Here is a 26501-nt window from a genome sequence, read left to right as displayed (position 1 = left end):
TGGTATTGTCATTTCAACTTCTACCTTCACATGAGAGATAAAAAGGCTGACAAGATTGATGGTAAAATCTTGCAATTCTTATAATAATTCTACTTATTATTTATGCCTACAAAATCTATTATTTGTAATTTGGTTAATTTAGGAATGATTTTGATGCCAACCGAAATATTGGCAAGATTAATAACAGATAATGATTGGCCAAATTAATAGAGTTGAGCATATTTATATTTAGATTAATAAAACTCAATGATAATAGGTTCAAAACTTAATGACAACCTTTCTACAATAGATAGAAAAAACATAATTCTATTTTAATAGAGTACTAGATTCTGACCCGCCCTTTCGAAGGGCGGGTATATTTTTTGTTTTAATTTTTTTGAGTAATTTAATTTTTATATTTGTGTTTTTTTTTTATTTATATTTGTGTTTAATATATTCTATTAAAACACGATTATAATTGCGGTTCTTAGAGTGCTATATCTGAAAACTAATATCAAATTCAATCCGCACCAAAAACCGAACAATGTTTTTTGAAAAATGTTTTAAAAAATAATTTTAATATATTCTGTTATATATATATATATGTATATATATATGGGTTAATATGATCTTCAGTAACTTTAAGTAAAATCACATTTAAGAAATATTTTTACTCGAATAACCTATTTAAATTCTGTTAAATAAATCTCGTAGAATATATTTTTATAAATAATATTTATATATATGTAAATGTGTAAATATGATTTTCACTAACCTTAATTATAATCACATTTAATAAACATTTTCTAATCGAATCACCTATTTAAAACCCTTTAACTAAAACTCGTAGAATATATTTTTATAAATAATACTTCTACAATAATATCAATTTAATTAAATAGTTTTAATAATCTTAAATTTACTTCCAAAAATATACTTTTTAGATTTTGGTTGGACTAAATTTTCTATATCTTAAATGATTTTGTTAAATACTTCAATTTTGTATTTAGAATATGCTCATATATATTTAGTTTCAGATTGAAGCATGCTATTGATTTTGACAAAATACTACATTATTCGAAGGATTAAAGAATAAATAGCTAAAAACATATACTTTAATCCATTAGACATATTTTGTTTATATTTTGTTTTGCACCTATTAGACATATTGTGACTAAATATTTAAAACATATACTTCACATCTATTCTATCTTATAAATATGATATCTCTTATAATTAGGATATACAATTGATCTAACCCATATTAAATTAGAATTTTATATTTAATCTTACCTATTAGCAATATATGATATATTTTTTAACTTATTTAAATATTCCTTATCGGTACCTTTTTTTCCTTAGCGGTACATATAACAAACAATATGTACAGACTTTACAAAACATTTACGATAATCCAAATTTTGGAACATTTTATGAACTGGAAATTAAAAAGTAAAATAAAATTAAAGAAAAACTTCCAGAATACACCATTTATAATCCATGACCAGATTAACTATTTGATAAAAGAAGATATATATTATTTAGTGGGTCAGATAATTCAGTAAAGTGGGTCCTGATTATTTCTAATATAATTGATCAACGTAACTGCTTCCTACGTCCCTTTTAGTTAATTTTAGATTCAGTTACTCAATTATCTACATAATTATGAATATATCAACTGATGCAGTTATATTTGATGCAGTTATATAAAAATCAATTTTTTTAAAAAATTGGACTCAACTAATATCAATGGGGCATGTTCCTGTTTTAATAGTATTGATATATGACTCAAAAATCAAAATTAAGGTAACGTTCATGCCACATATAATCTTTTTAGTGGTTTAGAGGTTAAAAACAAAATAAAAATAAATGTGTAACTGACTGTTAATATTTTAATATTATAAAGAGACCTACTCAGTTGTAACCGCTGCTGATGCTCTAAAATAATAAAACTAGCATAAATTAATGTTGTTGACTCAAATTGGTTTATATACGACGATCACTATCACTGGAAAAATTGAACTAAAATAACAATGGCTTTACATCTGCTCCTCGTTCTATTTTCTTATATGCTTTTAACGCAAGTGGTTGAAGGAAACACTGATGTGAGATTCTACGATTCCTACTGTGTTTTTAAATTCTTAAGATTTGATATTTTCAATTTTCATGTAGAATTCGTTTTCTAATCAATTTTACAGGATTTTGACTGTGTTGATATATACAAACAACCAGCTTTCCAAAATCCACTGCTGAAGCACCACAAGATTCAAGTATGGTGGTGATCTTGGTTCAATTAAACATGAAATAATCTTGTAAGAGCATAATCATCTAAAATAAATTCTTAATCTTGTTATTGTCCGTAAAACTACAGGAAATTTTCAATCTGGATGACAATCTTGATAGAAAAAATGAATATAAAGTGAATGATCAACGTTGTCCAAAAGGAACAGTGCCAATATTAAAACAAAGAAATGGAACTGAGAGCGTTCATCTTGATACAGTCGAGTATCCGGGCCAACATGTAAAATTTCTTCTTTTTCATTATTTTTTAGTAATATATCCATTTGTTGCAGTACAAAAAGATTAAACTATATAAATATATGATCACCAACTCAACTATCCAGTTTTCTGGACCGATAAAATATGACTTTCCCTTTTATAGATAGTCACGTTGTTGCCTTCTTACTAGCCTTGTTGATTAAGATACAAATAGTCAATTTTTATATTCTTGTGAGTACAGTTTGCAACAATAGAGACCGTTTTGGATGGGAGCATCTATCGAGGAGCTGAAGCTAGGATAAGTCTTCACAGCTTAACTGTGCAGAATAACCAGTACAGTAAAAGTCAAATTTGGTTAGAGAATGGACCCCGTAATGAACTCAATAGCATTCAAGTTGGTTGGGCAGTAAGTCACTATCAAACTCTGGTTGACTCGTTACCCAGTTTAAAATATTAACTAATTTTTTAAAATATATATTAACTTTATAAACTTTTTTTTTACCACTGAAATATGTGTAATTAGCATTTTAAAACATATGTACGAATATTTAATGAAATATTCATTTTTTAAACTGTAAAATATTGATTTTAAATTATTATTGCTGTAAATGTTTCTCCTCGTTTAATTCTTACAGATATATTAAACAAAAGTAAACTTTATTATAAATTAAATTTACAGTATAAAATTTACAGTTATCCAACCAATTATCCATATTAATACATATTTTTGGGTATAATATGTTTCATCATGTATTTTTATAATTATATTTAGGCGCATCCAAGATTGTACGGTGACACTCGCACGAGATTTACTATATATTGGACCGTAAGTAAATTAACTATTACGTTTCTTTATACATTGCAAACCTGTAAACAATTCGTGATTAATTAAAACAAAGCAAAACCAGTAGTCTTTCTCCTTCCATAGTATCTTGCCCTCTAATTCTTTTTAATTTATCAGGCAGATGGTTATAAGAACTCTGGGTGTTATAACATACAATGTCCTGGCTTTGTTATTGTAACTCGAATTCCTTGGATTGGAAAAGCGTTTTCTAGAACCTCTATTTACGGTGGTAACGAAACAATTTCTTTCACACCACAAGTATTCCAGGTAAAAATAATAATATTTTCTATACAATAAAGCGCTTAGACAATAGTGTTTTTTTTCTTGAACAAAATATTATAATTCATTTATGTTTTACTTCATCGTATTCTAAAATAAAAAAATTACTCTTTAAAAACTAAAAATTTAAGGTCTAAATAGATTTTTATTATTTAAATAATACATTGTAAATTTGAATATTGATTAAAAATATATCTCTTGGAAAACAAAAAGAATTTAAGTGAGCTTATACATATATATAATTAGATTTAAGTGAGCTTTTTAATAAGTTTGAAGACCAAAAATATATCTCTTGGAAAAAAAAAATCTTAATAAAGTTACAATTTTTAAAACATTTAGAATTCTGAAATATATATTTTTGGTAAAGAAAAAGTGGTTTAACCTGTTTGCCGAGAATACAAACATTATAAATAATCTCTTCCAACGAAAACTGAACCTAAGTGATGGAGTGTTTACAAGACACTCCCTTTCTACTAAACCAACATTTGGTTAAATATGTTCGGATGTGTCCTCATATTATATTTGTTTATTTTTTTAATAAAGTTTTTCTCAGTTTTTTATCTGAATTTTAGATATTTTCTTAATTACTTTTTTGTTTCAATATTTCTTAGGATGGCTTAAGCGGAAACTGGGGATTAAAAATATTCAACAATGTAATTGGTTACTGGCCCAAAGAATTATTCACACATTTAAACAACGGAGCATCTTTAATACGTTTTGGAGGAAATACATTTATGTCTCCAGATGGAATAAGTCCTCCAATGGGAAATGAGCATTTTCCGGTTATCGACTTTCAGAAGAGTTCACATTATCTGCATGTCAAAGTTAAGAACTCGAACTATCAATTAGTTGATATTGAAGACAGTAAAACAAGACGTTATTCAGATTCGTACCAGTGTTATAGATTATCGTATTGGGGTTATTCCAAGTCGAATGGAGTATCTTTCTCCTTCGGAGGTCCAGGTGGAGACTGTGGTACTTGATGTTTATGAATTTTACATATGTACTACCGACTAAAATGGTCAAATTTAAAAAGTAAATAAAATTTGACTAAACTATGTTTGTCTTATACTTTCTCACTCAAACTTCCTTTTATGGGGTTATTTTATGACATTAGATACATCATCATTTATTCTTCAACATAAAACAAACAACCACTCTACAAGTCTCTACTTATTCCACCTCAAGGTCACGGAAGTGGAGGTCTGGCCTCGTTTTGGAAACAGGAAATCCAACTTGTGGTTACATCATCTTGTAAAAACCTGATCAATGCTGAAATTACTTATGAGAACAAGAAATTTCTCCCTCTTTTGTATATGAGAGCCAGACGTCAATCTACGAAGGCAACTATGGGGAAAAATCACAGAAGAAGCTCGAGAGTCCAGAGGGTTCAGTGCTCAGAGATGACAAGAAACGGAGAGCTGGGAGTTGGCGAGGGGATATAGTCAGGTGGTAAGTAGTTACCAAATGAATCTAGTTCTTCAGATAGCCTCCAATATTTACTATACTGATTGCGCCTCTCTATATGTATATGAGGGGTAGCCCCCATGTAAATGTAAAAATAATTTGAGAATGACGCTTGGAAGATGCACAATAATACCCCACGAGATGAGTTGTTTGTGATGCGGAGCCAAACTCGAGTTCTAACGCTGTAGACATACGAGAGCCATATCTCTAGAGAGAATCAAAAGTATACATGCCCAAGTCAATCATAGAGGAAAACCCAAGAGACTCCCATAGGATTGCTTCTGTTGTTGATAAGAAGGACCCGTCAATGACCGCTTACTTACTTTACAACCATTATATTATTTATACTTGGGTTGATCCGTGCGGGATATTGAGTATTGTTGTTTCTCTTTTACTATATTTTGGAATGAAGTATTTTTTGTGGCGTGTGTTAGCGTTCAGAAGTATTGTTTCTTAAAAAAAACTATGGCTTATCACAATGTGTTAGTGTATTGAATACACTGTTAGCACTTTGTTGATGATTTTATTGTTAACAAAGAGTGTAAGTGAGCTTAAATATATTCCACACATTTAGTTTGTGTCTATGAGTTCTAAGAAGAGACCATACATTCAGTCCAGTTCCACACATTCATACCATCTCCTCAAGCTCTTACCCATATCTCAAATTTGAAGCTTCCATCCAGGATGGCCACAAGGAATGGTGGTGGTGGTGGTGGTCTCCCGGTGTCTGCTAGTGACACTCCCTTCGTCTACGGGCTCCTTTCTCATGTGGCATATATGTCTCTATCTGGGTGTGTCGATGACACTTCCTTCGCCTATGGACTCCATTCTCATGTGATATACATGTTTCTATTTGGGTGTGTCGACTGGCCTTCAATCAGTTCTTGTTTCAACCTCCCTACCAGTCGTCCTTGTAAGGTCCTTAATGCTCATCTTAGCTCTTTATTTTCCACTTATTATGCTACTGTAGAACGGTTTAGACAGCTTTTTGTATGGGTGATGTTAGATTGAGGTTCATGATCTTAGCTGGTGATATACCATTGGGCTTAGTCTCATTTGGTTCTACCTTTGCGACCTTTAGTAGCATTTATATCGCCTTGGCGCGAGCGTCTGCAGTATACAGTTCTCTTACAGGTTTCATTCTGGATGTTGTGTTGTGTTTGTGTATCTCTCTTCTTGGTGGCAGGTAGAAGAGAAGCTCATTGTCATCTTTATCCTGATGAATATGGATGTGGCGGGTTATGATTTCCCGTTTGTCCCTCGTTTGAATCATTATTCTTTTTTAATATTTCTTCCTATATGGAGTGAAGGATGAACAAGTTTCGTTGGTATTGCAAGGATCTTCCTGTGAGATATCAAACTAAGTCCCACATTGGAGAATTAGATAACGAGTGTCTAATATATAAAAGAGACGTCCAACTCTAATTAGTACGAGGCCTTTTGGGATGGAGCCCAAAAGTAAATCCATGCGGGCCAGCCTCTAAGGCCGAAAGTGGACAATATCGTACTAATCAGATAATATAGAGTTGGACATGAGTTTTTACAATCCCAACAGTTGGTATCAGAGCCAAGTTGACGATAAATCTGCAATAAAACCAAAATATCCTTCAAGTACGTAGGAACGGGATCAAATTAGGATTGAGAGGTATGTGGCAGAGATCAAGTCCGAAGATCCTGAAAGTCAGCTATGGGACACGAGATGAATATGATCCTTAGTTTGAGGGGGGGGGGGGGGGGGGGAATGTGAGATATCAAACTAAGTCTCACACTAGAGAATTAGATAAGGAGTGTCTAATATATAAAAGAGATGTTCAACTCTAATTAGTACGAGGCCTTTTGGGATGGAGTCCAAAAGTAAATTCATGCGGGCCAGCCTCTAATCCCAAAGTGGACCATATCGTACTAATCGGATAATATAGAGTTGGACATGAGGTTTTATAACAATCCCAACACTTCCTCCCATCAAATGCTCTTCTCTGCGTATGGTGCAATATGTGTGATCCTACAGGTTACACTATAGATGCGGTCTTTGAAGAAGCTTATGATGTTGTTGTGATATGGTTTTTTATGGCTTTTTCTTGTGATTTGTATTGCCATTCTATTTCTTATGTTGTTGTTTGTTTGGCTGTCAATAGTCTCTTTATATCCTCCTTTATTGAAGTGTAAAGATATTTAAGATTAATGCAAGTTTGATTTGATAAAAAAAAAAGGTTTTGCATGGACAACTCATGCTTATTGGTTAGAGACAGAACAATATGTTTATATAATCTCCACATTATATTATTTTATATAATGTTAATACTACTTTAAATGTAAGCAAAACTTTATTTGTATTTGTTAGAAAGCAAAGCAATAAGTACTTGAATGACTTGGGAAGAAAATAACCTTACTTCAAACTTAAACATAAATTATAAGATTGTCTGGAAAAACATAGCAAAATATTTGAAGGGAAAAAGACAATGATGCGGATGCAGTATTTAAGAAGATATGAGCTGCAGGCCTTCTTGGTCAACTTGGTAGATGCTGGGGCCAGATTTTGTTATGAGACCACTTGGTTGTTTCACGTTCCTAGCTGTACGATACAATCTCTACGACTTGATTTATATATATCTAAAATATTAATAAAAATAGTTAATAACCTTTTATACTTCTTTTACCTCACATTCTTTCAAAAGTTAGATGTATGTTTGCTAAAACAACCGAAAAATATGATGCCTGCTTCAGTTCATGGCACTTCCTACACTAATTTTAGTTCCTTGAAACCTCCTTCTACACTAATGTTTTTCACTTGCTACACCATTTTTTATATTTCTAATCATTTCCTAATTGATGGCTTAAAATGTTTTGTTTCCAAAATACATGTAAAACTGAATGGAAACAATTATTACTTTCATAACTATATTCTTCGTATTATTCCATGATATAGCTACCGATTATTTTGATTATACAAAATGACTTTAACGATGTTTGATTTTTAATAATGGGCTTTAAGTGAATTTCTTTGTATAGGTTTCACTTGATCTTCAGCCCATTTTGTATACCAAAGGAAAAAAACCTACAAAACACATGACGTTTTATAATCTTATTTAGGGTTTCATCTTCAATCGCCGTTATGTTCTATCATTAACGAAAGATGAAGATGATCTTGTCATCTGAGACGATGGAGATCCCCGATGGTGTCGCCAAGGTGATCGAAGTTGAAAGTCCACGCAGCAAACTCACTCATGATTGCAAGCATATAAACTTCGATTTCCATCTCATCAAAGACACCGTCATCGGGAAGAGAGAGCTCAAGATCGACTCGTGGTTCGGCTGATCGGCTCTCACAAAGCCAGTTCTTTGATCTGAACTGTTTTGAGCAATGTTGAAAAATCTCATCGCTGGTGTCACTCAAGGTTTCATTTATATAAGATGAGGTTTGTGTAGGCTAATTTCCCGATCAACGCTTCGATCTCCAACCAGATGTGGGTTCGATGACTTTCTTTTTCAAGTTCAAAGTCAGTTACAATGGAGTCTCGTAGAAGATTACAATATTAGGTAGATAGAAGGGTCCACTTACCAGTTTACTACTGGCCTAAACGACATGTAATTATGATGCCCAAGAAGAAACAATTAAGAATTTGAAATCGTTAAAACGGTTTGAGTGATGCCACATGTCAGTATGTGGTAAAACTATTTGATGAGGTGTCTCTCTTAAAAGAAAAAAAACATTTTTTTATTAATATAGGTAGATAGATAAATAAATAGATTAAAAATGTAAATCAGTTATTTACATTTTTTAACAAAGACAAATACTTATTCACTATAGTGTAATGGAGTTGCCGAACGAAAAAACGAACACTTTTATGATGAATGCAATTATGCAGGACTGCTTATCACTATTGCTTACATGAGCTAATATGCTAATTAATCTCTCATGTATTGTTTTTTTAAGAAAAAAATTAGAATAGACTACCATCTATAGATAATAGAGAACAGTTTTATTGTCTCCAAATGATCTCAGTAAATCACTGAGTATAATATACAATCATTAGGAGCATAGTTCCCTTCGATCATAATTTTTGGTTACTTTTGAGTATAGGTGATTAAGCTTCACATCTCTCAAATTCATCTCCTTCCACACTTTTGCAAGAAAATTTTCAGATTTAAATAAGCTGACTGATTAGCTAAATCAAATCAAGACAGCCGTAAAAAAATAATCAGTCAAGACATCAATAGAGACTTTCTACTTGTATCGCTAGTCAACCATTACTCAATTTTAATTCCCAAAAGAAAAACAATTACTCAATTCTAAGCGTTGTTACACAGCACAATAAATTATACATGTTACAATAAATTATACATGTAAAATCACAAACATTAGCAGAATGATAAAAAAAAATTCTAAAAACTAAGTAATGTAGATGTTAAGTTGAAAACAAATAATTTGAAGAAAGAAAGAAAGTCTGTGTATCAAATGTGTTGAGTTGATTTCAAGTCAAAAGGTTTTAAACATTTTGTTTACGTAAAACATTTTGGAATATTGATTACAAATTTTAAGGGACCGGGTTTTGTTATGTCTCGGAATATTCCTGTTTTGAGGGAAAAATTTATGTTTGTGCATGGGGAAAGTGAATGTAATGTTTGCTTTAGAATAATTAGCATCCAATGTCATATTGTCATATACGATATGTGGAGCATGCATTCCACTTGGATTGTTTACGTAGTTGGAATGCAAGGAATGCAAACAGTTGTCCAATGTGTCGTAGTAATTTAGTTTAATTTTCTGTAAACAAACCAATGTCTTGTATGTATTTTTGAATAAATGAATACATATTTTTGCGTATATATTTTAGCCAAAAATTCTGAAAAAAGAACTACATGACTAAGTAATGTATTAAGTTGAAAACAAATAATTTGAGGAAAGAAAGTCTGTGTATCAAATGTGTTGAGTTGATTTCAAGTCAAAAGGTTTTAAACATTTTGTGGGAAATTTCATGTTTGTGCATGGGGAAAGTGAATGTAATGTCTGCTTTAGAATAATTAGCATCCAATGTCATATACGATATGTGGGGGCATGCATTCCACTTAGATTGTTTTCTTATATTTTGCTAATGTTTACTCATATTTTGCTTATATTTTGCTAATGTTTACTAATATTTTGCTTATGTTTTGTTATGAACAACAACAATGTTTGAACAACCCAATTTTCTAGTTGTTTGAAAGTCCATTGTACATTTTTCATACTTTAAACAAAGGTATAAAAATATGGAATTGTTGTTTCAACTTTCAAAATACAAAGAAACGACTACTTACATATTTCTAGGGCTTATTTAATGTCCAATTTGTGTGCTCAAAACAGGAAGGTTCTTACATGGGTTTTATGTGTACAATTTCTATGGTGATGATTGATTACTGACTTCTATGTTTATTGTTTTGCAAGGGAAAAAATCTCAGTTGTCTGAGAATCAATATAACGATCATGAGAAGAATGAAGTTACATACACAATAACACATTAAAAATATGAAAGAAGGAAAAGAAGAAGCAACACGAAGTGAGATATCTAAAAACAAAACATGGCATAACAATCTTTTTCGTGTTCTGTTTTGTGCAGAACACACTCTGCACTAATCATATATTAACCTTATCCAGTCATCAAACCAGAATCAATCCCAAAACCCAAAGTATGAAGTTATATTTACATTCTATGTCGCTGCTCCTTTTGGTTTGCTCCCAGCTCTTTCTATCAAAACTTATTGATCACAAAAGAACCAGGCTTAGTTTCCCATGGGAATGTTCCGTAATGGATATGAAATGGCATAGCCATACAAGTATATGTGGTTTTAGATGAAAGAAGCTCTCGCCATAGTTTAGGATATATATAAGTTGGCAGATGGGTTTGCCTATGCCTGTGGTTCACGTACTTTGTGATAGAGGTTGATGGTATCTTTGTGGCATGGATCAATACTCAAAGCTGCTTCACAGTCTCTGATAGCGTCTGTAGTTTCACGCATCGAAGCGAAGAATGCTGCTCGGAGATGTAAAAGCTGGAGGTCAGGTTTAAATGCTATGGCTTTGGACAACTCTTCAATGGCTTCAATTTCTTTATGGTCGTCCATAAGAACTATGAACAAAATATCATGAGGATTAGTTTTCAAGAAAAAACAGTAATAAGAAACAAGAAATGGCTGTGAAACTTAGCACACCTGCGGCTCTGTATCTGTATGGGTAAGTTCTCAGAGGATCTAGCTGTGTCGCCATCACTAGGTCTCTCTGTGCCACCTCTCGGTCACAATACTCTGAACGCTTCTCAAAGGCCGATGCATTGTTCTGAGCTTTCTCTATCAACTTTGTCATCTCATTATACGCATCTTTCCTTTGGCTTTTCAGATGGTAAACACGAGCCAGGCCTTGGTGAGCTCGTGTGTGCTTGATGGTTAGTGCGTTCTTGTAGCAATCAGCTGCAAGATCCAGCTTACCACAGTCAACGTATACACTTCCCAAGTTGTTCAAAGCCTGCAAGTACAACAGAAACTCTTCATGAAATTGCAGTCAGAGGATGATAAATAGAATGGGGAACAGTTTCTTCTCATACTTGTCCCTTACGAAGACCATCTGATGGACATCTAAGTGCTTCTTCAAGGAGCTGGATGACATACTTTGAGGACTCAGGGTCAAGTGTGGAGTCTGCAAGAGCATAAGCTTTAAGGAAATAAGCTTCGAAAGATCTTTGTATAGAAACAGATTCCTCAGCCTTGGCCAGAGCTTCCTCACGGTGGCCTGTGTCATACAGTATCCATCCTTCATACACAAGTCTCTCATGCTCCGACTTTGAATGGTTTCTAGCCAGCCTAAGGCTACGCATTGCTGCCTTTTGACAATTTAGCCTGAAATATCACATAATTAGAGGAAACCAAACACATCATTTATAGTCTTACTGAAACATACTCCCTCTGTTCCACACAAGTTGATTGTTTTTCATTTGTTAACACATAACAAAAACGCATTAAATTTATAATATAAATGTAGTATTTTCTGTAATTTTCGGTTCTCAATAAAGTTAAACAATACTAATTCAATAAAAACTATTAATTTGTTTAAAATTTAAATAAAATAAAAAATTTTAAAAACATAAAAATTTATCTTTGTGAAACAATTTTTTTCAAAAATATTTATTGTTGTGGAACGAAGATAGTATGTTATGTTCTACCTTAAGAGAAGAAGAGACTGTCTGAAACGCAAAAGGCTTTTCCCTGGATCATTAGCCAGCATATGATGAACAACAGCTAGAGATCCAATATCATCAACAGAAGACCAACGATCATATAACTGCATCCAGCAATCAGCCTGGTTCCGTCGCTGAACCAGCGACCGGAGGAGTTCCACCATATGATCCCCATGAATTTTCTTGTTAAACATCAAGAAGTTAGGCTCCAATGTCAAAAGCGCTCTTATATCTTTCAAAGCACCCTCAAAGTTCTTCATAGCTATAGAAATCCACGCCCGCATCTCTAAACAGTCAGGAGAGACTTTAAACCTCAGAATCTTGTTCAGTTCCGCGACCGCAGCACCAAACTGACTCTCCTCGACCAATGACACTGCCCTGAACTTGTAAGGGAAAGTCAGAGTTGGGTCCAAATCCGTGGCAATGTCTATATCAAGCACCTTCTCTTCACCGATTCGATACAAAGACCTCTCTTGGTACATCCATCCAGTAGCTGAGCAACCCGATATCAACGAGTTCATGGTCTTATAAGCCGAGTATCGATGGCCAAGCTTAAACTTAGACCTGGCTACACCGACAAGGGAGTAAACATGACCTGCTTTGGCAGCTGAGTTAAACCATCTCTGAGCATCTTTATATTCTTTCCTCTCAAGCATCACAACACCTAACTGGTGACAAGCGAGCTGTCTCTGCCAAGTCTCCACCGCATGTTCAACCAAACATTCTAACACCATTACCGTTGTGTTTGAATTCATATCGTCTTCCATAGCAATCTGGCTTAAGAAAAGGTACAACGTAAAGGAAGCATGCCCAACCAAGGCCAGCCTTTCCCGTCCCTCAACGCTACAGAGAATCTTTACAACGTTCGGATTACGCATCGAGTTAGGCAACTCTCTTAGAAAAACCTGAAGACAAGCAGCCACAAGAAGGTACGCAGCCTCCTCCAAACCGTACTCAATCAACAACACCGCGTCATCGAAATTACTAACAAGACGAGCCAAAAACACGTCACAAGCTGCTTTCAACTCGTCGCAGCAGAACTGGTTCGCTAATGTGAGTAGCTCCAAGACAACATTGGGAGGAAACATCTCAACTTTTCGAACCCTACTAAACATCTCAACAGCTCTCATCCCTTCCACAGAGATTCCGTTCCGCGTGAAGTTGATAGTGTTTCGCTTCGTCTCTCTAAAGCCACCGTATAACATAGCCTTAAAAGGTATTGACAAAGACGCTATCTTGCACCTCACGCAAGGAACTTCCTCATCGCCTATACAGAAGGACATGTCGTAATCTACCTCTGACGTCGAACACTCTTCAACATCAACGTCAGCGTTGTACCCAGAACAAATACATGGATCGTACACCCGTTCCGGGTCGTACCCGGAAACGAGACTCGCTTTAGGGCATTCGAGGTTTCTTCCGCAGCAATCCATCGATGTTGTCCCTATAAGCTCATCTTCTCTCCTCTCGTAACGTAGCCAAGAAGCTAAGACAACTTTGGTATGAACGTTAACAGCGTGCTGCCTAGCTGACCGGAGACTCCGCCGGAAAAGTTTCGGATCCAATAAGCCTCGGAAGATTGCGCATTGCTCTAGAAAGGCCTCGGCTTTCTCGAACTGCGAGGAGTTCTCGATGCGGCGGTAGACTTCGGCTAGCTTGTCGATCAAGTCTACGAATTTGAGAGAAGGGTCGATCTGCGGTTCGAGGAGGTCCGTGTTGGGGAGTCCGTATGGGAGGAGGGAGTTTTTCGAAACGGCGGCGTTTTGATTTGGAGGTGGATGAGTCCGGGTGGATTTGGAACGGAACGAGTTGACTCGGAGGTGATCATGGAGATGCTGAAAGAGCTTTTCGCCGGCTCTTTCGGTGGTAGAGGGAGGAGGTGGCGGCGGAGGAGGGTTGAGAGCCGTGGCTTTGCATCCTTCGATGAATTTCAACGTTCGCATTGTTGTGAATAGATTAGGATGCATCTTGTTCGATCAATCAAATGAAAAATAGAGAAACTTTTTAGGAAAGTTTCTAAATTTGGATGGTGTTTGAATTTTGGTCTTCGAAAGATGAACACTTTCGTTGTCGGGTTTAGATAATCTGAGATTTTGAGTTAATGGGTTATTCGGGAAATTAGAGATGACGCTGGGATATCCCACCGGAGATCTCTGAACCTGAGACCACCGAGAGATTTCTCTTCGTCTCTCTCTCTCTCTCTCTCTCTCTCCTTCCCTTAATTTTGATTCGTGTTCTGAAGAAAACGTGTTTTCGCAGTGTAGTTTCCATCAAATCCAATCATCTTCTCTCATTATGTCCATAAAAATAGCGAGAAGGGAATTGGCGAATGACCTTTCTCTCTCTTGAGCTTTTGGTTTCTTGTCTCTCTCTCTCTCTCTCTAAAAACGAATGTTATGTTATTTTGGTCTCTTTTTATTTGGGGGCTTGTCTTTTATTTTCCTTTTGTGTGATTCTGATTGGTTTATATATGGAAATAAAACCAGGGTGCAGAATCATGATGTTTATAACTTCAGTTACTTGACTAGATTCTTGCATAAGGGAACATGGAAGCTCTCAGGGAATATCAATTGATTGAGCTTCAACAGAGCCAAAGAAGCAGTGTTCTTGATATAGCAACTGAAGAAAGCTTAAACAAGTGAAGGCATTAGTTTTAAGAACAACGGATTAGGCCTCAAATTTCAGAGAAAAATTAGAAGAGATTGTTTTCTACCTTTTACATTTAACCTTCTCTAACTGACTAGAAACAGAGATGTACAATTATTATACTCATTGCTCCTGAGTCAACAATGATCTTCTATTGTTGTTTTTTTTTTTTTGCTCTAATGATGATTTACCATTCACTAGAGGTATTTTTTTGAATGAATGATTCAAAAGAAAAATAAACTGTTTTGTATAACAAAGTTATTTGATGTGATCTCTAATTTTCAGAGATCTCCATGGATGTTTTGACATAGAGACTTACATGTTCAAGTAAAACCAGGATGTTACAGAGAGGAGATATAAAACTAGAGAGAATGTTGATTGTTTTATGTAAATATAAAGGGGAAAACATGTAACAAGAGAAAAGATACGGAGAAGACTAAAATAAATGGGTGGTTAATGAAAAATAAGCAAGATAATATATTTTAATAAACACTCTATTGGTTTTATTTTAATTGTCATTCAAGATTTGGACATGTAAAAGAATATATATTTAATTTTATATATTTACAAAATAATAATATAATTATCAATATATCTAATCACATTTTGATCAATAGAAAAATATTTGAAATATTTACATTGAAACAATTAAAAAAAAAATTCGAAATGTAAGTAGTGACAATTAAACCGAAACTAGTGAAACGGAGGGAATAGCTTTTAATTAAAACCAAGACGATGTAATACAAACGACCTCAAGGAAAACGGAACTGAGATTTCGAAGCCCAATTTTTATAGGACCTTAAATAAAAAGCCCATATCCATATGAAAACAGTTAAGAACTAATGATCTCATCCCAACCGATAACTCGAAATCTCCTCCGACAAAAATGGCCGCAATCAGTTTCTCCTCCGTGCACGCCTCACCCTCTCCCCGTGTGTTTCGTCCACAAACTTCCCGAAATACCCCTGGCCTTACTCTCTATTCACGCTTCACCCCATCCTTCTCAATCTCATTCCCCTCTCTCTCCTCCACGCTCCGCGTCGACACAGTCCGCTCCCGCCGTCCCTTCCTAATCGCCTCCGCCGTCAAGTCGCTGGGGGAGACGGAGCAGCTTCCCATAGCGGAGGCTGAGTCGATTCCGGCGGAGTCCGGCGTCTACGCCGTCTACGATAAGAGCGACGAGCTTCAGTTCGTCGGAATATCTCGGAACATCGGGGCGAGCGTATCTACGCACGTGAAATCGGTTCCGGAGCTTTGCGGCTCCGTCAAGGTAGTAAGCTCATCTCCTCGATTGATGAATCAGAAAGTTGTATAGAGTAGCTAGAAAATGGAATCAGTGAATCTTGATCGTTTGGAAGATAGATAGTAGTGTCTTTGTGAGTCATGAAGAAGTATATAGACATCTCTTTAGCTCCAGTGTAGATCATGAGGTTTGTAGAATTCAAGCTAATGAAGTTCTTGATGATCATGATAAGTCATCAACTACAATTGTCAGTAGGAGATGCATTTGGTGTTCATTGTTGTGTGTTACTATGAGAAATATTTGAAATCATTACTAGAGTACTATGAACATTATCATATATATATATATGCCACGTCAGCACATATGTGTAATAGGAGTAGAGTATAGTAGAGCACACAATATACTTGGGAGGTTTATCGGTTTTGTTCCTAAAGAGAGAGAGAGTTTCTCCTCTTTGCTGTATTGACTCCCATTTCTTTCAGTTATCTTCTTTACTCTTTTATCAGCTTTCCACAGTCATATCTCATATAGCTCTTTAGAAAATTAGTTATGATTACATATAAACATGGAAATAGAAAATGTAAGAACCTTGTGGTGTTTGTTTGCTTTGCTCTCATGACCAAACAACTTCATGTACAGTCTTTCCTCATTTTGCATGTTTTGAACGCACATGATGAGTATTGGCTAATTTTGGTACTGTTGAGTCTAACTAACATTTTGTTTGTTGCGTAGGTTGGTATAGTAGAGGAACCAGACAAAGCGGTTCTAACTCAAGCATGGAAATCATGGATAGAAGAACACATAAAAGTAACCGGAAAGGTCCCTCCAGGGAACAAGTCAGGGAACAACACATGGGTCAAACAGACTCCGAGAAAGAAATCAGACATCCGTCTCACTCCAGGTCGCCATGTCGAGCTCACTGTCCCCTTAGAGGAACTCATTGACCGGTTAGTGAAAGAGAACAAGGTGGTAGCTTTCATAAAAGGGTCGAGAAGCGCTCCTCAATGTGGATTCTCACAAAGAGTTGTTGGGATTCTTGAGAGCCAAGGAGTGGACTATGAAACGGTTGATGTTCTTGACGATGACTATAACCATGGGCTAAGAGAGAAGCTGAAGAGTTATAGTAATTGGCCTACGTTTCCGCAAGTGTTTGTGAAAGGAGAACTGTTAGGAGGTTGTGATATATTGACCTCAATGTATGAGAATGGCGAACTTGCCGATATGTTTAAGTAGTTCCATCCCGTTTTATCCATCTGTTTCTACTGTGTAACTCAATACATTTATAATAAACTTTTGGGATCCCTTCTATATTTTCAAACTTGTTTTTTTTTTTTACATATTTAAAGCTTGCAGATTGTTGTACTAATCTATGCAACTTAGCTGTTAGCACTTTTTGGATTTTACGAAACAGAAGCTTATCCGTTTAAGTATTTTAATTAATTAAAAATTTTATATAAGATTTATAAATCCAAATAAATTTTACTGATTCCGAAAAGATCTATTTTTTAGAAATTTGTTTTTCAAGAAGAAATATTTTTAACATTTTCAAATGTATTTATTAATGGTAAGTTAATAAACTTCAAAATATAATAATTATGTTTATTGAAATTACATTGGATAAAATTTATGGAGATTAATTAGTTATAAAAAATAATGCATTGGTAGTCAAAATTTCACATGTTTTCTTAATTTGTGTAAGAAATTTAACAACAAAATCTATCTAATTCATTGTAAAATTAAAAATATTAGTAAATTTATAAAATTCAATAACACATGATTTTAACTAGTTGTTTTTAAATTATAGAACCAATAATTAGTTTAGATTTCCAAATCCCTTTAAATACCAAAACCAATAACTCCATTAAAATAATAAAAGTGCAGGAGATAAAAAAAAATATTCTGATTTTATAATATTCATAAGAATCTCAAATTCTACTTAACCTCTTATTTTTAACTAAAATTAATTATATAACACAACTATTTAAATATTAATATTTTGAAATATAATATATAAAACTTATACTAATTAAAGTGATCTTAGAGTAACTCTGTTGTTTCGGAAAACAATACGAATTTCTCAAATTTTGTATATTAGTACGTATTATAGTATAGTTTTATTATATGTTTTTAAAATCAAGCTAATGATAAACTTACATTTTGAAGTGACTATCTTATATGATTCTACAAGTTTTTTTTTTGAATTATACAGAGTTATCCTGGCCCCACATAAGTGATCCAGACTAATCACGTGTTGCCAAGTTTTTCTCTTTAACATACTATCTCTTTTATTTCTTCAGTTTTTATTTTCTAATTTTTTTTATCAACAAGATATTCATATCTATCTAGCGGTGGAAATACTTTTAATAGCTGTCAAGACTTATAATGAGTTTGACATGATTTCAGGAGAACGGAAGAATTTGGAGTGATTTGACTTTTGATGAGTTTGTAGATGATTGCAGGTGAATCAGAGAATTTGGTGTGATTTTTATTAAAACACTCTAAAATCTCATCTAAAACAATGATATTTTTATTTTTATTTTTATAACTAAAAAATTATTCTCAAACACTCTAGAAACATTTAAAATAGTCTAAAGTTTCCAATTTAAAATTTGTTCAATAACAGTTGATTTCATAGTATTTTATGAAATGATAAGTTCAATAACACTAAACTTTAAAATATTTTTTTAAATCCACGTTTGAATAATAGTAGATTTATCATTTTAATATAGATCATTTCAAACGTCTAGTTGAATACACCCCCTTAAGATAGATACATGATCTTTCTTAAATTTTATGAATCTGCAATACCCATGCAAATTACATATTTAACACATGCTAGATAACAGAATAAATTCAAACAAATAAAGTATATTTTTAAAGAAGTTTTTAGTTTGATTCTTTTTTTTTCTTTTGACTAGTAAAGCAAAACGGTAGGGAAACAAACAATTACCCCACTTTGAAATGGAATTAACGGCCGATTTTCAAGTCTCAAGGATACAAACAAGTTAACGTTGTAGCATTTGCTTTGCCAACAAAAAGGTCAATGTCGGTGACAGTATATATGTCTTGTTGTCCCTTTCAACCGAAACGCTCTAATTCATGTACCCAAAGGCCAAAGCTAAGCACGTGAATCATCTTTTTCTTAGTGTTATACCGCTTGATTTGCTTAGAATGTTAGATATTCTTATGGGCCACGAAGATAAAATTGCGAGTACTAATTAGTTACCATATTAATATCAAAATACACCAAGGAAAAAAACGTTTTCTGAACATTTTGAATCCAGACGTGGGATAAAGATAACTATGTCTGCCACTTTGTCTGTCCAATTCTTTTCAGCAAATTCAATATCTTAAAGCTTCTTTTAATCATCTATCAATTCCAAAATGTAAAGATACTCTGTTTCTAGGAGATGAATGAACAAATGGTATTTAAAAAAAAAATCCAAATTAAATGTAATTCACTTCTTAAAAATGTTGAATGACTAAGAAACTACTGAAATGTATTCAATTCAACTTTTAAAATATCATGAACAATAGAAGTCGGTGTTGCTAGTTCAACAGACGTAATATCTGGAGATTCCAGGCCAAAGACCCTTAATCCCCCAGGCCGGGACCTGGCCGGGGCTGATACCATTTTGGCGTAAAACATCCCTTCGACGGTAGATTGAATCCAGAAGTACAATAGCACCAATGCCTACGCTTAAACTAACTGGACTGCTGCATCTGTGGTAATTTATCATTGTGTTCTCGTTGTCTTTCGTGCTTTGCTCCCAGTTCCCTTGTTTTATATCTCTTCGGTTTCCAACTGTAGGTCTGTCCAGTAGCTTTTTCTGAGCTCTGCAGTGCCGCGTTTGCTCTTCTTTATGTGCTTTTCGTGGTTTAAGTGTCCTTGGATTATAGAAGCATATTATTTGATTCTCTCATGTGTTTAAGTCGCATCATGTTGATATGTAATTTCTTTTAGTTTCGGTGTTGAGATTTATTATATCTATGTCCAACTATATAATGTTTGATTAGTACGATAGATTGTCCACTTTATGCTTTAGGCAAGTCCGCATAGTTTCATTTTTTGTTTTTTTTCCAAAAGTTCTCGTACTAATAATTAGAGTTGAACATCTCTTTATATATTAGATATTTCTTCGTCTAATTTTCAATGTGAGACTTTGTTTGATATCTTACATTCGGAGGATGGTTTTATGTCGGCTTTTGGTTCCCTTAATTGTTGAAGTTTTGATTTTTATAAAACTTTTAAATTTAGTTCTTCGGATAATCCAGTTTTGGTGTTCCGTTGTAGTTTTACATAATTAATATAAATATTTTAAAGTGAAAAAGAACTTCTAATCAAAAACCATGATCATATTTGAAGTAGAATGATTTGGAATGAGCTATTCTATTAATTCCAAAATATTATTTACTGTTTAACGTGAATGAGATAGAATAGTTATTTCATCAATTCTACAGATAAATAGAGAAAATGCAAAGATAATTATTTCACAACAAACTTGATAAAAGAATGAATGGAAAGATAATAATATGGCCCAATAGATTAACCAAAATCAAAACAGGAAGAAAATAATATATATATATGGGGGTTAATATATTCCTATAGCCCCACGAGAAAACTCGATATACGAGTATTCAGTTTTTCGATATACTTTTAACTATTAAATAATTAAACCTACAACCCCATAACATGCATAGAAAGAACAAGTTAACTTACGTTAAAATATTAGACTTCGATAGAATTAACCATCTCTAGTAAGCTTAGCAAGCAATGCACTGATAAGTGAATCCCTCTTCTCAGCCTTCATCTCCTCCCTCGACCGTCTTTGGTCCTCTCTATCCCGCCACATCCGCTCCATCTTCACTCTCTCCTTCTCAATCTCCTCCATCTTCCCTCTCCACTCTTCTTCTCTCTCTGCTCTCTCCTTCTCCCTTGCCTCCCAGCGTTCTATCCACTCGTTCTCCATTCTCATCTGATGTCTCATAAACTCATCTAAAACTTCCCTTACACTATTACTGGCATTACTATTACTAATACCGCCTTTTCGCTTCTTCACTATGTTCTTTTTGGGGTTTGGGATTTTCGGGTCATTGCTGATATCTACTAGCTCTTCATTCACGTTCTCTTCCTCTTCATCTGAAGAGAACTGCTCTGAGTGACTTCTTTTTCTGGTTGTCCCACTTGCTCCCCCTCCTCCTCCCTCGGATTCGACCCATATCATTCTCTGCATTCTACTTGTAAATATAATTTCCATATCATCATAAAAAGGGAATTGTTGTCTTGCTGACTCTGCATCCATTGTCTCACATCCCTAGAAACACATGACCAATGAGATAACATGCATATATCAAAAAACTACTTGATCTCTATCTAGGGAGAACACTAATGTACGGTCTCTGACCCGAAAAGATTATGGACTACTAATAAGATTCGGAATTTCTTCTAACATGTATACTTATTTTGTATATTGGATAGTTTCATGCACAACCTCCAAGTATAGCACACTACAGAATTAAACAAAATAAAAGGAAAGAGAGAGAGAGAGAGAAGACTAATTGGGACCTTAAAACGAGTGACGAGGTTCTTCCACTTGCACTTGCACTGTTCAGGGCTACGAAGAAAGCTTTTGTCTCTCATCTTGTTAGAGACAACCTCCCAGAGAAGCTTGTTCCGTTTTGTCTCCATGAAAGTTTGATCCAGCTCTCCTCTTATTGCTATCAACTCTTTTGTCTCTTCTAAGCTCCACTGTGGAAACCTATCCCCTGCGGCCACAGTTGCGGGAGACGCTATTTCTGGTGTTTGAGATTGAGGATGAACATGGTGACTATGTTTTTTGAGGTATTGAAGGTGGTGAAGCTGATGCTGATGCCCATCCATATGATGAAATAATTAAGAAACCAAGTAAAAGATAAACAAGAATCACCAAAGATCTCTAAAGACCAAAGCAAATGTTAGATATTTTTAGGAGCTTTCACTTTTCAAGATCGAAAATGAGAAATACAATGTGAAACGTCTAGAGAAAGATGTCTAGTTTCTTTGATCGTAATTCTTTTCTCCTGTCGCCATCTGTCTACGCGTTTACTTTTTTTTTCTCTCTCTTGGAATTTTCTAATATAATTACCTTTTCTATTTTCTTTTTGACAAAAATATTAAAGAAAAACTTTCGGTAAGTGTGTCGTATTTGATTATGTGAAATTATTATTTGGAAAAGATTAGTCTCTAATTAAGCTGTATTATCTATTTACAATTTGACTGATGATCACGGATGTGGATATTTCTATCGTTTTCTTTTCGTAATGTAATCTAGATTCGACTGTCGACAAATAATCAATGTTTATGATATAGATTTGTTACCACTCTATTGGAATAATCAATGTTTACTTTTTTTTTCTCTCTCTTGGAATTTTCTAATATAATTACCTTTTCTATTTTCTTTTTGACAAAAATATTAAAGAAAAACTTTCGGTAAGTGTGTCGTATTTGATTATGTGAAATTATTATTTGGAAAAGATTAGTCTCTAATTAAGCTGTATTATCTATTTACAATTTGACTGATGATCACGGATGTGGATATTTCTATCGTTTTCTTTTCGTAATGTAATCTAGATTCGACTGTCGACAAATAATCAATGTTTATGATATAGATTTGTTACCACTCTATTCTTGAGATTAATTGGCACTTTATTGTTGTACGGATTCAGCTTTTAGGATGTGGATCTCTTGTTCTTTTATTAGATTTGCTGATTAGTCTCATTTATATATAAAAAATGCATTCGTGTTTACTTACACAGTATTTAGTATTTTAGTATAAAATCGAAAATAGTTCATCCAAAGGTTACGCTAGTTTAAATACGTTTAATTTGTTGTTTTTCTTAAGAAACACTTTTTAAAAGTCAATGTAATTTGGTGTCACAGATAATCAACATAAAAAAATTAATCGGGTTAACGGGTTATTTCGAACATATATCTTCACAATGTGATATCATTTGGACTTTAGCACTTCACAACATTCTATGTCTAGGATCGACTAGTAGCCAGTAGATCAACTAGACCTTATTCTCGTTTGACTATTCTAGAAAATTCACAATCTTATCGTCTGCAACTGCATTTGATAATAATGACTCATATTCTAATCAATAATAAGAAAGTATATCATTCCTAGCAGTCGTTCTCACAAAGCCAACGAAAAAATAAAAAAAAGTTCAAATTTGACCTGGACAATGAGGAACTAAAGCATGTTATTCTTGAAAGATGAAAAATCTTCAGATCTTTTCCCTTTTTCCCTGACGCAAATATCATAGAACATATTTCGAACTGTGTAAAACCTTAAGTCAGTAGAAAAAAGAGCACAATTTGAACTAAAAAAAACTTGCGAAAGAAGTTATAAAAAGGTAGAGCGTATGTACTCGTATAACGATGCCACGACCGAAGAAATAGTAGAAACTTTGAAAAAACTAAAAGATGCTTTTAAAATAAAAGAAATATTTTGTAAACAAAAAAAGTCGAATTTTCTGATTAAAAGAAAGTAATAGAAACACAAAAAAAAAATTCATGCTTTAACAAAGCAAAAGAAAACGAAAAATAATATCAATCAGCTTTTAGACGCAAATAGAAATATTGTTGAGGATGAAAAAGTATTGGTAGTCATTGCTATTAGTTATTTTAGGTAAAATTTTGAGTTTTCCAATTCACAAGAAATTGAGGAAACGATGTTTGAGATATCCACAATGATTACATAGTCAATTAATGACGATCTTACAGCTCCGGTCACTGAATGGTAAGTCAAATTAGCACTCTTTGCTATGCATCTAAAGTAGGTTCATAGACCGGATAATTAGTGGAAGAAAGATTTTAGACAATATTATGATTTTACAAAAAATATTCCTTATTCTGAGAACTAAACCAAGCGGACGTAATAAAATGATGGCCGTAAAAACGGATATGAATAAAGTGTATGATAAGATGAAAATGGTCGTTCATTGAAGCAGTTATGAGAAAAATGGGATTCTCAAAATTTTGGATTACCTTGATAATGCGATGTATCACCTTGGTTAAATACAAAGTTCTTATGAATGAGCAATCAAGGAGATCTTTTATCTCCTTTTATTTATATTCTATGTACGAAAGTGCTCGTTAGCCTTATTAATTATGTAGAGAAACAACTCCAATCCTAATCTAGTAATGATTAGGAAGAACATAAATTATCTAGATAAGTTAAATGTGTTTAGGAAATATATATTTCTATATAAGAAGATACAAGTGTGTTGAATAACTGTAAGTTTTGGAAATTGTGTTTAAGACAGCTTAAAGTTTTGAGACAATTTCCTTAAGAGATGCATAAAGAAAGTGATTCTTTGTTATTGTGTGATCATATATAATCCTTAAAACTTATATATGTATATACAAATATGAAACTTCGACTTATCTAAAAATACGAAACTTCGAATACATGTATATATACGAATATGTAGATTACAAAAGAAAAGCGAATATGTTGAAAATTATGCTACTGTTTCTCCAAGATACAAACGTCGGATTCACATGTGCGTTTGAAAGAGATTAGCCACATGTAACTATCATTTTTTTCTTTCTTTTCTGCAACGTACGTAGTTGTTGTTTTCTCTTTTTTTTTGTAGTTGTTGTTTTCTAAACAAACAAGAAGTTAGATGAACAGTTTTTGTTCATTACCACTCATATTCAACATCGTCGGTGCACAATTTCTTTGTTAACATCACGATCTATTAGTTTCGGTTACACTTCTCCGTCTAGTTATGTAATTATCTCCTATATAATTTGAGAAAATATTTTTATTAATAGCGTTAACGGCAACCACGTTTATTTTCAAAAACTGTTTAAAATATGGCATTGTTTTGTAAGATGTTAGGGATTTGCCGATAGAATAATTTCATTCATATAAAAACTTATATAATTAACGAAAACATTGAAAGAATAACTAAAAGAGTATTAAATACGAGATAGAATCAAAATGAATTTTTCTTTCTTCAATCTAAAACCTAAATTTGAATCAGATTGAAACATAAATCATACTAGCATGACTGGTTAACTGATGAGTGTCTTTTTTTACAAAGAGACGCATTTTGAATACCTTTTTACCAAGAAAATTGACCAAAGATTGTATTCTATCATTTTTGTTCTTGACGGCCATAGAGAGATTGAGGGTGATTTGTGAGCCTTTGGATCATATTGTAGACTTTTGGAAAGAAATTTCTCGTGTACTTATTTTGGAGAAGATTTTTTTATCTTTCTATCATTTTCAACGCAATTATTTTATAGAATCATTTTGTTATTTTTCTTTGATTATGAGTGAGTAGTCTGTTAGTTGGGTTAAGAAGTTTTCATAGGAGATGTTTCAATGTATTGATCTAAAAACTGATAAATTAGGAATCTATGATTTTGGATCTTTGTTTATTGATTTTTTTTTAAGGCAGAGACTTAACTGATCAGTGATCACCTAACCAACCCGCGGATTTCTTCTAAATATTTAACCGGACCCGCGGATTTTTTATGATTTTGGATTTGTGTTTTGAAACCCGATCCGGACCGCGGTTGAACCAGTAAACCCGGCAACCCAGAAAAAATTTGGTTTGGGTTTTGTGAAAAACCCCATATTTAGAAACCCGCAAAAACCCACAAAAACCCACTAGAACAAGGAACCCGATACCGGTTAAACCACTGGTTGAACTAATAAATAATTTTTACTTTTCTTTTTTTTTAGTTATGTTTTTAGATTATGTTTTATGTTATAAATTTTTAATTAAGAAGTTATATACCGACAAAAAAAGTTAAGTTTTTTCTTTTCAATTTTATATTTGTGATTTTTTAGATATTAATGAAGATTTTACTATGTCACTTGAAGCAATAAAGTGAATGATGGTAGAGAGAACCAAAACTAGTTGATGTGATTTGATGTTAGTTTATTTCTGTTATTGATAATTTATTATAATAATTTTTTACTTTTGGTTTATTTTGTATTTGAAATTTAATTTATTATTTACATTAAATATTTAAATATTTATAAATTTTATTTGTTGATTTTTTTAGATGTCATAACTCTTACCTTGTTAGACAAAATTATAAATAGTCTAAAATCTTTTATGATATTTTGTATATCAAATGAAAATAAAAATATAGAAATCAAAGTTAAGTATTTTCTAAACGTTATTAAACATAAAAATATAGAAATTACATGTTTACCACTTTCATGGTACCACTTTTCATTTTTACCACCACTAATGAGACATTTTCAAAAATACATTCTTTATTAAGTGGCAAAAGACTCTTATGTCCTTGTTATTTATATATATAATAAATCAT

The 26501-nt window shown here is 33.3% G+C and overlaps 4 protein-coding genes across 6 annotated transcripts; 2 read left to right on the top strand and 2 right to left on the bottom strand.

The window, feature by feature from the left end:
- Nucleotides 1-1946: 1946 nt before the first annotated feature.
- On the top strand, nt 1947-4672 carry LOC103857770. Of its 2 annotated transcripts, XM_009134995.3 has the most exons (7): nt 1949-2084; nt 2178-2249; nt 2351-2500; nt 2720-2884; nt 3251-3304; nt 3440-3589; nt 4213-4656. In XM_009134995.3, exons 1-7 carry the CDS (start codon nt 2013-2015, stop codon nt 4582-4584), a joined length of 1035 nt encoding a protein of 344 aa, XP_009133243.2. In that variant the 5' UTR covers nt 1949-2012; the 3' UTR covers nt 4585-4656. The 2 variants fall into 2 exon arrangements, with proteins under 2 accessions (XP_009133244.2, XP_009133243.2); XM_009134996.3 differs by lacking the exon at nt 3251-3304 and having other exon boundaries at nt 1947-2084; nt 4213-4672.
- Nucleotides 4673-7146: 2474 nt separating this feature from the next.
- LOC103857768 (ethylene-overproduction protein 1) lies at nt 7147-15531 on the bottom strand. Its single transcript, XM_009134994.3, has 5 exons — nt 14375-15531; nt 12259-14344; nt 11644-11935; nt 11255-11564; nt 7147-11172 (listed from the first exon to the last, which is right to left on the bottom strand). Exons 2-5 carry the CDS (start codon nt 14238-14240, stop codon nt 10952-10954), a joined length of 2805 nt encoding a protein of 934 aa, XP_009133242.1. The 5' UTR covers nt 14241-14344; nt 14375-15531; the 3' UTR covers nt 7147-10951.
- A 234-nt stretch (nt 15532-15765) lies between these two features.
- On the top strand, nt 15766-17501 carry LOC103857767 (bifunctional monothiol glutaredoxin-S16, chloroplastic). Its single transcript, XM_009134993.3, has 2 exons — nt 15766-16189; nt 16895-17501. The coding sequence occupies exons 1-2, from the start codon at nt 15806-15808 to the stop codon at nt 17393-17395; spliced, it is 885 nt and encodes a 294-aa protein (XP_009133241.1). The 5' UTR covers nt 15766-15805; the 3' UTR covers nt 17396-17501.
- An 849-nt stretch (nt 17502-18350) lies between these two features.
- Nucleotides 18351-26245, bottom strand: LOC103857766 (trihelix transcription factor GT-3b). Of its 2 annotated transcripts, XM_033287706.1 has the most exons (3): nt 23705-26245; nt 21729-23212; nt 18351-21477 (listed from the first exon to the last, which is right to left on the bottom strand). In XM_033287706.1, exons 2-3 carry the CDS (start codon nt 22041-22043, stop codon nt 20908-20910), a joined length of 885 nt encoding a protein of 294 aa, XP_033143597.1. In that variant the 5' UTR covers nt 22044-23212; nt 23705-26245; the 3' UTR covers nt 18351-20907. The 2 variants fall into 2 exon arrangements, with proteins under 2 accessions (XP_033143597.1, XP_009133240.1); XM_009134992.3 differs by having other exon boundaries at nt 21729-26245.
- Nucleotides 26246-26501: the final 256 nt, after the last annotated feature.

Source organism: Brassica rapa, chromosome A03 (genome assembly GCF_000309985.2).
Source record: "Brassica rapa cultivar Chiifu-401-42 chromosome A03, CAAS_Brap_v3.01, whole genome shotgun sequence".
NCBI classification, from domain to species: Eukaryota; Viridiplantae; Streptophyta; class Magnoliopsida; order Brassicales; family Brassicaceae; genus Brassica; species Brassica rapa.
Note: the sequence above shows the minus strand (reverse complement) of the source record. Positions and strands in the feature narration are given on the sequence as shown.